Raw genomic sequence first — 13190 nt, 5'->3', positions numbered from 1 at the left:
GAGAGAGCTTCAGGGCTTTTTCAGCAAGAGTTTTCTCCGACAGTGATGGGTAAAGATAGAAGTGGAGAGGAAGAAGAAGGCCGGCCCTTCGTGCGTGGCTGAGATCGCGGCTTAGAATTCGGCAATGCAGAAAGAATTGGGAGAAACAAAGACAGAGGGCGACAAAAGGGGGAGAACTTGGATGAGAGAGATAACCCTAAACCTAAAAGTATTTATAATAGGACTAGGGAAACCCTTTTATCCCGGAAAGGGTGCCCTTTTACCTCGTTTGGTTTCAGCAAAATATTAAAGAGTGAAAACTTAATTTTTTCGTGACCACCCAAACAAGGCCATTGCTCCAAAGTGTAGTAGAAGACCCATTAGGAGTGTGTTTGGCTAGTCAATAAAAAAATAATCTTTTAACCTTTTTTTTAGTTTAATATTTTCCTCTTGATAGTGTTAAACCAAACATGGCCTTTGTATCTTATACAAAAGTGGGGTAAAAATTTCCAGCTTACTTTTTATCCCACTTTTTTATTTTTCTAAGCATAAAAAATGAGATAAAAGGTTCCATTTCTTTTAGTGACAAAATCGTGTTCTATAGTTACAAATTACCTATTTCTGTATTGACTTTATTGTACACTGTTTAATTAATTGATTAATTAAATAATAAATTTGTAATTATAAAAAATGGAATTTCATTGGTGATCTCATGGTGTTTAGGGGAGGAATGAGGATGGAGTGGGAGAAAAGTAATAATTCAAAGGTAGGAAAATTAAAATAAGTTGGCTATAATAGAAGATAATTTTGATGGATAGAGTTGAGATCTACCATTTGAGACTAACTTTGATGGACACCCTAAAAAAAATGTAAAAAACCTTTGTAAATGTATATGTTTTTTTTTTTTTCTTATAGTAAAATAGGTTATAATTATTTAAAATATTTTTCAAAATTTTGAAATTTTTTTATAAATTTATCAACTACAACATTTATGATTATGAATTTTTGAATTTTTAATATTTTATATAATATTTTAAATAACTACAACATACATTATTATAAAAAAATTAAACAATTTTTTTATGCCAAAATAATAAAAAGTGCATCAATACACATTTTTCTGAGGTGCACACTAAAAGTATTGTATGATAACAAAATTTGGTTTCAATAGAATAAGAAAGTCCATGAGATATTTATATTGAGACCCTCATCGACCTCCTCCATCAATGATATTAACTCTCTTTTATCCCCCCTCGAGTTCCCCTAGTCTTATTTTTGCGATTTTCATGAGGCCAATTTTCATTTTCTGACAAAAAGAAAAATCACACACAAGAAGATATTCATAATAATTCTAAAATCAAACAAGTACATATCCATTCAAATATAAAATTAATTAACAATAGTCAATATTATATGTAAATTTTATTTAGAAGATAACGTTGGCATCATCACTATTATTTTATACATGAAAAACTATAATATTAAAATTAGTCAAAGTAACAAGATTATTATAATGAAGTGTGAAAATCAATGAAATAGGTTCCTTCCTTACCCATTTATTTAAAATTTAGTTTTGTATACTTTTTCTACAATTAATGCTATATATAAGAAAGGTCTAAACTCATGTTAATTGCAAGAAAAATGAAGTACTCAACATTCTCTTTTTGGTTTCTTTGCAAAATATTAGTTTCACTTCTCTCATTCTCTATCCAAACTTCTCAAGCTAATCCACATGAAAACTTTCTTCAATGCTTCTCCAAACATATCAACAACAATAACAATACATCAATTGTAAAACTCATACACACTCCAAATGATCCATCATATATCTCTGTCCTAAATTCAACTATACAAAACCTTAGATTTGCTTCTCCTTCAACACCAAAACCACTAGTTATCATCACACCTTCAAATACATCCCATGTCCAAGCCTGTGTTTTATGCTCCAAGAAATATGGCTTGCAGATTCGAACTCGAAGCGGCGGCCATGACTTTGAGGGTGCCTCCTATGTGTCTAAAGTCCCATTTGTGATATTAGATATGAGAAATCTACGTTCAATCACTGTAGACGTAGATACCAAAACTGCATGGGTTGAAGCTGGAGCTACCATTGGTGAACTTTATTATAGGATTGCTGAGAAAAATGGGAATCTGAGTTTTCCTGCTGGATACTGTCGTACTGTTGGGGTAGGTGGGCATTTCAGTGGAGGAGGCTATGGAGCACTGTTGCGAAAATATGGCCTTGCAGCTGATAATATCATTGATGCTCACTTAGTCAACGCAGATGGAGAATTCCTTGACCGAAAATCTATGGGAGAAGATTTGTTTTGGGCCATACGTGGTGGTGGTGGAGCAAGCTTTGGAATCATTCTCGCTTGGAAAATCAGATTGGTTGCAGTTCCATCAAAAGTTACTATGTTCTCTGTTAGTAAAAACTTGGAGATGAATGAGACTGTGAAGATATATAACAAATGGCAAAATACTGCTTACAAGTTTGACAAAGATTTGTTACTCTTTGTTAGTTTCATGACTATTAATTCTACCGATTCACAAGGGAAATACAAGACAACTATACAAGCTTCATTCTCTTCTATATTTCTTGGTAGGGTTGAGAGTCTCCTCACATTGATGCAAAAGAAATTTCCTGAGTTGGGAATTGAAAGAAAAGATTGCCTCGAAAAGAGCTGGATTGAAACTGTCGTTTACTTTGATGGTTTTTCAAGTGGGGATACACCAGAATCTTTACTTAATACAACATTTCAACAAAATGTATTTTTCAAGGTGAAATTAGACTATGTGAAGAAGCCAGTTCCAGAAGTTGTGATGGTAAAACTTTTGGAGAAGTTATATGAAGAAGATGTAGGAGTGGGGTTTCTTATGATGTACCCTTATGGTGGTAAAATGGATGAGATTTCAGAATCAGCAATTCCATTCCCTCATCGAGCTGGATTTATGTACAAAATTTTGTACTTGTCTGCATGGGAGAAAGAAGGAGAAAGTGAAAAGCATATGAATTGGGTCCGAAGTGCATATAATTTCATGTCTCCTTATGTGTCCCAAAATCCAAGAGCTACATATCTCAATTATAGGGACCTTGATTTGGGAACAAATAACGAGAAGGGTCCTATTAGTTACTCACAAGCAAGTGTTTGGGGTAAAAAGTATTTTGGTATGAACTTTAAGAGGTTAGTTAATGTGAAAACCAAGGTCGATCCAAGTAATTTCTTTAGAAACGAACAAAGCATCCCACCACTTCTGTCGCGACGCCTCTAAATATTTATACTGATATAATATAATAATGAAAAATTCTACAATTCACCTTTTTAAAAGGGATGCATGTATCTTATCTATTTTGATATTTGAAGTAATATTTTAGTTAAATTTGTTTTTTTTATGGTTATGTACATTATAATTATTTAAGACATCTTGCAATATTTTAAAAAATTCAAAAAAAATTTAATACGCTGAAAACAGGGTTCACTCATTATGTTGCACGCATGATTATTTTATTTTGTACGCGTGTGAAATAGATTGGTTGAGCACTGTTTTCTATATTGTAAATTATTTTAATTTTTTTAAAATTTTGTAAAATATATTAAATAACTATAACATACACGAATATAAAAAAAAATTAAAAAAATTATCCTCGATGCTAAAATAAGTAGATGGTGTATCAATGCATCCCTTTTAAAGAAAGTATTATAGAAACACACTATAATAAATTCAGGTCCTAAATATATAAACATGCATTTTAGTATTATTTGAAGGGCAAATTTTTTTTTTTTTTTTTTTTGAGAAAGATTGCAATTTCCATTAAATATGAACAATCTATGTTTTGTTTCTTCATGTATGTAATTAAATAAATTATGTTTCTCGTGACTTGTAAAATATACAGTTTACTTTTGCAGAATAATTCTCTACGTGACTCTAAATTGGAACATCTTTATATATTTCTACTAGGAAAAACAATCCCACTTCATTAATTTTGTAATAATTAGAAAGTATGTTTGGCATTGTTTTTTATTTTTTTGAATTAAAAATAAAAACAAAAAATAATTTTAAAAGTTTTTAAATTAGAAGTCGTGTTTGGCTAATATTTTTCAAAAAATAATTTTTATTTTTATTCTTTTTGAAAAACACTTTAATACTTTGAGACCCTGATATGAATAAGACTTGACACTGGCTCAGACCCAGACTCGGACCCCAGCCCCGGCCCTCGGCCCGCCCCGGACCTTGGCCCGCCCCTGGACCCCGGCCTGGACACAAGCTCGTACTCAAACCTCGGCCTTGGGACCTGGACCCTAACTCGGCCCCGGACCTCAGACCCCAAGCCTGACCTAGCCTCGGACCTCGACCTGGCCCCGGACCCTGACCTAGCCCCGAACCCCGGCCCAACCCCGAACCTCGGCCAAACCCCAGACCCCGTCCCAAGCCTGAACCCCAGCCAGCCCCAAACCCCAGCCCAGCCCAGCCCATGACCTCCGCCTAGGCCCTAGACCTGGAATCAGACCCAGAACCAAACCCCAGCCCTGGCCCCGACCCTAGACCCAAACCCGAACTCAGACCCAGACCCAGACTTAGACCCCGACCTGGACACAAACCCAGACTAAAAATGAGGAGAGAGAAAATAATGTGTGAAAATAATATGAGGAAATGAAGAGAGAGAAAATAATGTGAGAAAGTGATGAGAGAGAAAATAATGTGAGAAACTAATGAAAGAGAAAGTGTGAGAAAATGATGGGAGAGAAAGCTATGAGAGAGAAAATGATGAGTAAGAAAGCAATGAGAGAGAAAATAGTATAAAAAATCATGAGTATAATGATGTGAGATAAAGAGGAGAAAAAATATTGACTAAAATTGAATTATTTTTTAAAACAGAAAATAATATTTTGTTTTTCTCAAAATTCTTAAATTTTTGTAATTTTATTTTCTGAAAACAGTTTTCGAAAAACAATGCCAAACACGCCTAAGTGTTTTTAAAAAAATAATTTTCTATTTTTAAAAATAAAAAATAATTTTTTAGTTATGATACCATACATGTACTTATATTTTCACTCATGCTCCAATATATTTGTAAGGATCGTATATTTATATGGGGAATTTACAACTTATACATTTTTTTTCCATTTTATTTCATTTTTATGTTATATAAATTAATATAAACCCCAAGATCAATTTGTATATAACATAGAACACAATAGTAGTATATGATAATTGAGTATGTGTACCTGATTGATCCATAGCAATTATCTCTGATTGATCCACAGCAGTTACTCCAATTCGATAGTGCAATACTATCAACTAAGTCTTCCTCCCTAGATCTCTAAATCAGAAGCAGTTTATTTTCTCTGATTATCAAAAGGTATACAATTGTGATGAGACAATATGTATTTATAGAGTTAGGGAAGGGACTTAGCTACAAAACCCTAGTTGGGCTAGGCCTGCTCATCAAAGGCTTCAGTCAACTAGAAAAGCCCACACTTCTGCTTCACCTAGACTTTACACACAGATGCTAAGCCCATTAACAATTGATCACCAACAACATGGGCTAACACAGCAAAGAACTATCCAATCAACCCAAGTTTTAATAAAACCAATAAAATTTAATGTAAGCCCAAATAAAAGTCTAACATTCTCCCACTTGGGCTACATTGATTTTAATACATATATATTATATATCAAAATAATTTTGTTTGAAAACGACTCATGGGTTGAACAACAGAAAAACATTTGTGGCCACTTTAAAAAATGATAGTTCTCTGATAGCATCTCAACATACCGGTCCAATTTAACCTTTGATAATGAACTATGACAGTCATATTGTTTTTAGCTCAACAGAAGACATTCATAATCACAAATACCAAAGTATTAAATCGACATGGTCAATAAGTCTAGTAGTGTGGTAAGGAATTATGTTCAACATGTGATCAATTTAAAATAACATAATATCCTTATCAGTCCTCAATTTCACTGATACCGTGATGCTTAATAAATAAGCCAGTGAAATTAAACATACACCACTTAAAATAAGTAAGTGTCACTAAACTTGCTTAAAGAATTAAGCCAACAACATATCATTGTCAATAAGCAAATAAATTTAAAAGACAATGATCCCAACAATATGAACCACATGCTTTCAATTCAATCATTCTCGAGAATATAACAAAACATAATTGAAAACATATCCATTCAATAATAAAAAATATTGAAACATAAAATGTAGTTCATAACTTTATTCAGAAAATTATAAATAATAATTTCTAAAAACAAACAAAAAACAAAACTCCCACTAACCCAAAAGATCAAAAGATTCTAAAATGCCCATATTAACAACATGTTTATTAAACAGCACAGCACTTAACCCTTTGGTTAGAGGATCAGCTAACATCGACTCGGTCTTGCAATTTTCAATAACAATGTCTCCTTTCTTGACCAAGTCTCTGACAGTGAGATACTTTATTTCCATATGTTTAGAAGCACTACTAATCTTGTTATTCTTTGAAAAGAAAACAGCAGCATCATTATCACAATAGATTAGCATAGGTGTGGAAATAGAATCAACCACTCGTATCTCCGAAATAAAATTCTTCAGCCACAAAGCTTGCAAAGATGCCCCATAACATGCAACAAACTCAGCATACATAGTAGATGATGTGATCAAAGTCTGTTTAACACTCTTCCAAGAAATAGCAGCACCTGCCAAGGTGAAAATATAGCCAGAAGTTGACTTTAAATCATCTACACAACAACCAAAATCTGAATCTGAATAACCAACAACTCGAAGATTGTCAACCTGCTTATACACAAGCATAAAACTCTTCGTTCTTTGCAAATATCTCAAAACTTTCTTGGCTGCAACCCAATGATCAAGGCCAGGATCAGATAAATATCTCCCAAGAACATTGACTACGAAAGCTATGTCAGGTCGAGTGCAAACCTGAGCATACATCAAACTCCCTACTACACTAGCATAAGGGATGTTCTTCATTGCTCCTCTTTCCAAGTCGTTCTTAGGACATTGCTGCTTAGTGAACTTGTCCCCTTTCAGAATAGGAACAGAACCAGCTTTACACAAATCCATGTTGAACCTTTTGAGCACACGATTATTGTAAGCTTCTTGAGGTAAGCCAAGAAATTTTCAATTCTTATCATGATAAATCTCAATCTCCAAAACATAGGATGCCTCTCCAAGATCTTTCATATCAAAATTGGTAGATAGAAAACTTTTGGTCTCATTTAGTAATGACAAATCACTGCTGGCAAGTAAAATATCATCTACATAAAGAACAAGAAAAAATATGATGACTCCCACTGATCTTCATATAAATACACTAGTCAAACTTGTTCTCGATGAAACCCAACAGTGACACAACCTTATCAAACTTCAAGTACCACTGGTGAGATGCCTGTTTGAGACCATAAATGGATCATTTCAATTTGCAAACCAAATTGTCATTTCCATTTTCCTCGAAGCCTTCAGGTTGAGACATATAGACTTGCTCACTCAATTCTCCATTCAGAACAATAGTTTTAACAATCATTTGGTGTAACTCTAAATCAAAATGCGCAACTAAATCCATAATAATTCTGAATGAATCTTTAGTGGAAACAGGTGAGAAAGTTTCAGTGTAATCAATACCTTCTCTTTGAGTAAAGCCTTTAGCCACTAAACACGCTTTAAACCTTTCAATCTGTCCATTTTTATCCCTTTTAGTTCTTAAAAAATTCATTTGCAACCTATTGGTTTAAAACCATCAGGTAATAGAACTAACTTCCACATATACATTATGTTTGTCCATGAACTTAATCTCATCATCCATAGCTTCTATCCATTTTGAAGAATGTGGACAATTGGGTGCTTCACTATAAGTAAGAGGTTCCACAAAATGACCAAGATCACATTCACCTTCTCCAAGGTAAATAGATTTATCATCACACCTTATTGACATCTTATGTCTTTGAGATCTCCATATAGGAGGTACTTCTGGAATAACCTCTATTTATTGACCATCATTTTGAATGACATATTCCACAATTAGATTTCTCTGATAACAAGACCCTCATCAACAACAAAACCTTCTTCAATAATAGGTTCCTCATCAATAATAGGACCCTCGTCATCTTGGATAGTAGGAGCAATATATTCATCAGCAATGGGAGCGTTATCAACTAGAGTAAGAATAAGACTGCTATTATTATCATCTCTTGAAAATGACATAGGAATACAAATTCCTTTAGAGGACTCCCCCATTTCAAGAGATGTTGAAGGAATTTTCTCAGCAACATCAAATTCCAGAAATTTAGCAGTCTGAGATTCAACAATTCGCGTACCACGAGTGGGACAGTAAAAGCGATAGCCTTTTGAGCGCATTGGATAACCAATGAAATAACAGCGATTTGTTCTCGGATCTAACCTTTTCAAATTAGGATCATAAATCTTTACTTCAGCTGGACAACCCCATACTCGAAGATGATTAAGACTAGGCTTCCGCCCAGTCCATAACTCAAAAGGGGTCTTGGGAATAGATTTACTGGGAACACGATTTAAAATATAAGTTGCAGTCATAAGTGCTTCACCCCATAAAAACTCTGGAAGATTTGTTCTACTCATCATACTTCTAACCATATCCATGAGAGTGCGATTTCTCCTTTCAGCAACGCCATTTTGCTCAGGTGAACCAGGCATAGTGTATTGAGCAACTATACCATTTTCTTGTAAGTACTCTGCAAAAAGCCTCATGTGTTGTTTAGATTCTATATAACAACCATAATATTCTCCTCCACGATCAGAATGAACAACTTTGATGACTCTTCCTAATTGTTTCTCAACCTCATTTCGAAAAATTTTGAGTTTATCAAGGGCGTCAGATTTTTCTTTAATTAAATAGGTGAATCCATAGCGAGAAAAATCATCGATAAAAGTGATAAAATACTTATTTCTGCACAACGTGGTGGAATAAGGTCCACTAATGTCAGTGTGGATAATCTCTTATAAAGAGTGACTATAGTGAGCAGTCTGCTTTCTTATTTTAGTCAATTTTTCACCAGTACAATCAGCACAAGTATCACAACCAGAAACATCAACAGGAGAAAGAATTTTAGCTAGAAGTAATCGATCAATTCTTTCTTTAGAAATATGACCCGATTTATCGTGCCAGAATAATAAGGATGTTATCTTAATATAAGATTTCTTATCCACAATATTCACAATATTGAAAAAGGAAGCTACGGAAGTCAATGATAATTTGAAAAGAATATCAGAGTAAAAACAGTTTCCAATTATTCGGAGTCAAACATAATGTCAACACTATAATTGGCTAAACGAAAAGAAAATCATTGGTTCACTATAAGCGGAAGCGAAACTGAATTACTTTAAAAGTAGGAATCAAGTAATTACTGTTCAAAACAATATGAACACTAAACTGTAATTCAAGAATAAGTGTGCCAACATAAATAACGTCCACTGTAAGCATTGACTCCCTCTCACTTGGCTTCTTGAAATCCCTTAGCCTCTGGTTGTTGTTGTTTCTCTTCATATTTTCTTTATCCTTTGTGGGCTTGAGTTGAGAAACAAAGTGAGAAGACTCATTCTTTTCATTTTGTTAGCTTGCTTGTTTCAGCTACACACTGAGAAATTAGGTCGCTGATAGTCCATGTTTGATTGTAAGTGTTGTAGGCTGTCTTGATAAGGCTGAAAGAGGCAGGAAGAGCATGAAGAGCTCGATGAATAATGAAAGAGTCAGGAAGAGGAATATTATGATCTTTCAACTTGGACTGAACGTTCACCAATTTCAGAATAAAATCTCGCACTCCTTTTAATTCATCATACTTAATGGTTGTCATTTCATCCATAAGATGTCCAGCTTCAGCGTTTTCACCAGTGTCGTATAATTTTTCTACAGCATTGAAAAACTCTTTAGTATTTGAGGTGTTTGGCAAACCATCAAAAGATGTTCAGGAATTAAACGGTTCATAGCAATGAAACTAAGATGATTTGAATTTTTCCAATGTGCATGAAGAATTTTTGGGCAACAATTCTGATATTAGAATAAGATCAGCAGATTTTTCTTCTCGAAGGCATAAGTCCAAATTTATTATGCCTAAAGTAATTTTCACATCTCGTTTCCATGTCTTAAAGTTGAAGCATTCAGAATTCAGATGAAAACGGTATTGTTGTTCGTAGAAAGGAGACCGAAAAATCCAAAAATTAAAATTAAAACTTGAATAAGCAATATGAGCAATGCATTAGAAAATATTGTAGAATCAACTGGTCATTATAAACTCCCCTTTGGGGTGAGAATATAACACACACATGATCTACCTTCATGAAGTTAACAACAAAGAAAAAATACATATCATTTAAGAATTTTATTACCTTTGGGCAAATAAATTTCTTAAAAATATGTATTAATTCAAGCAAAAAATAATAATAAATTTATATATTTAAATTATTACCTTTGGGCAAATAATTAAAATATATACATTTAATATTAACTCACTTCATGGAATGTGAACTAATATATGTAAATACTACCTTTGGGCAAGTAATTACACATATAGTCAACCAAAAATATAATATTTTCTTCAACATGTGAAATTTGGTGATAAAACAATCATTGAAAATTAATAATTTTCAACCAAATTTCCAAAAGAGATATGTAATTGCTTTTATTATATTGATAAGCAAAAAATAAAGTGTCCACCATAACACATTATTTTTGTATCAAACAACCAAGTTTTATAACTTTAGAACAACAATTAATGGAAAAATGTGAAATAAAGAATATTGGTGGAGATTACATAGTCAAGATAAATCAAATAAGAGAGTGACTATGTTTTATGGAACGAGAAGAAACCCAAAAAAATTTCTATGATTTACGGATTTTGAAAAAACATCAAAAATTATTTTTAATAATTTTTTAACTGCATAATTATCATTAAAATAATAATAATTATTAAACGGAGTCAAAAAATTAATTAAAAATCATAGAAAAATCAGAAATTTAATTTTAAGCACGATGGAAAAAAAAACGTCGAAAAACGACACCCGACGGTGCCGCACGCGCCCCCACGCGCGGGCTGTGCGAGTGGGCATCGCTGGCTGGGAGTCATCTTCTTCCTCCAGCATGGGTGAAACGGGTCGAGCCCGACCCGGTTGCAGGCGGTCGGGTCTGGACGTGAAATTCCGGCGAAAACCGACGGAAAACTTTGGGATTTTGAGGGGTTTCGATCGGTATTGGATTTCTAGTCCATCTAGACTACTAATTTCGAGTTTTTAAGGCTCAATGTCTAGATCTCATGGCAAAAACAATCCGAAAAATTAAGAACAAAAAACAATCCGATTTTACAATGTGTGTTATCCAATTCGAAAAATTAAATGGGTAGAAACATTGTAAATTAGTTGGTAATGAGATTTGCACTACCAATTTTAATGTATAAACAATAGAATTAAAAATCCCAAATTGAATTTCATAAAGAAAAAAAAAATACATAAAGAAAAAAAAAACCCTAGTTGCTCTGATACCACATGTTATATAAATTAATATAAACCCCAAGATCAATTTGTATATAACATAGAACACAATAGTAGTATATGATAATTGAGTATGTGTACCTGATTGATCCATAGCAATTATCTCTGATTGATCCACAGCAGTTACTCCAATTCGATAGTGCAATACTATCAACTAAGTCTTCCTCCCTAGATCTCTAAATCAGAAGCAGTTTATTTTCTCTGATTATCAAAAGGTATACAATTGTGATGAGACAATATGTATTTATAGAGTTAGGGAGGGGACTTAGCTACAAAACCCTAGTTGGGCTGGGCCTGCTCATCAAAGGCTTCAGTCAACTAGAAAAGCCCACACTTCTGCTTCACCTAGACTTTACACACAGATGCTAAGCCCATTAACAATTGATCACCAACAACATGGGCTAACACAGCAAAGAACTATCCAATCAACCCAAGTTTTAATAAAACCAATAAAATTTAATGTAAGCCCAATTAAAAGTCTAACATTTTACTGTTACATGACAATTATTACTTTTTTAATATTTTTTTATACTATGTTTTTTAGGAAAAAAAAATTTTGTCCTATTTTTATCACACGTGATATCTCAGGGTTTACTCATATCTTTTTATATTATATTTTAAGTTTTATAAAATTTTGATTTAACCTAGTGTCGTCACTTTAGTGACATTTCTCTCTTTTTATATTTTCTTTTAATTAAATTTGATGATGAAAAATATCATACCCTTGATATTCACTACATGTTCTTTTTCAGTTTAGTCCTACTTCCCCATTATTCTCTCTCCTTGTTCATCATCTTTTTCGTGAGAATCTTTTTTTATATTTATTTTTGTTTTAAAATTCATAGGGTTATTGTGTTAGAGGCAGTATTAGTTGGTCATATTTGAAATTTATTCCGTTATTTTTTTTAGTTTTAAATCACAAGTTTTCCTCTATATTTTCCCCCTTTATTTGTTCTCCTATAAATACTTTGCATGTTCATTATCTATGAATGTTACCCGATCAATCTCTTCTTCCCTAGTTGTACGTAAAAAATCCCCCAAAAAAACTTCAGAAAAACTTACCTCGATTCTCAATATGGGAAAGAGGAATTTCAAAGAACATCCCCTAGCCCTACCTCTTCAGTTCCTACCTAATGAAAATTAGTTGGTGAAATTTCGAAGAAGAGGATATCCAAACATCCTCGTCCCATTTCGGAAGATTCAGACTCTAATTTTGAGTTGAGCCTGAATTTTTACATACGCCCAAAGTTGATAAGGTAATTTTTGGTTGTTTTTATGTTGCTTTAAGGGTTTTGTTTCAATTTCTTTTTCTTACAGATATCTTTGTCTGGGATTTCTTAATTTTCTCTGTCATATGTCTTGTTTGTTATTTTTTTTTTTTTGTGTTTGTGTGTTTGTTTTGTTTGAATGTAGTATTTGTTGATTAACAATTGTCTTAGTATTATTTATTGTTTTTTTGTTTACTCGTAGGGGAAGGATAAATCGAGTTAAGAATGTTGAATCTGATGATGTGTTTGATGAGGTCACTGGAAAAAGGATTGTTGAGGTGTGTGCTTTTTTATTTTTCTATTAGTGGTTATTTATGCTTCATTTGTTTTTCTTTTGTTATTGTATTGTTTAAGTAGTTTTTTTATTCTGTTTTTCTAGGACTGGACTTGCAAGTACACTCATTTGGAAT

The 13190-nt window shown here is 33.0% G+C and overlaps 1 protein-coding gene across 1 annotated transcript; it reads left to right on the top strand.

The window, feature by feature from the left end:
- Nucleotides 1-1601: 1601 nt before the first annotated feature.
- LOC115718836 (tetrahydrocannabinolic acid synthase-like) lies at nt 1602-3373 on the top strand. Its single transcript, XM_030647650.2, has one exon. It carries the CDS (start codon nt 1603-1605, stop codon nt 3250-3252), a length of 1650 nt encoding a protein of 549 aa, XP_030503510.2. The 5' UTR covers nt 1602; the 3' UTR covers nt 3253-3373.
- The last annotated feature ends 9817 nt before the right edge of the window (nt 3374-13190 follow it).

Source organism: Cannabis sativa, chromosome 2, assembly GCF_029168945.1.
Source record: "Cannabis sativa cultivar Pink pepper isolate KNU-18-1 chromosome 2, ASM2916894v1, whole genome shotgun sequence".
Taxonomy (NCBI): Eukaryota; Viridiplantae; Streptophyta; class Magnoliopsida; order Rosales; family Cannabaceae; genus Cannabis; species Cannabis sativa.
This window is presented reverse-complemented; position numbering and strand designations above follow the sequence as displayed.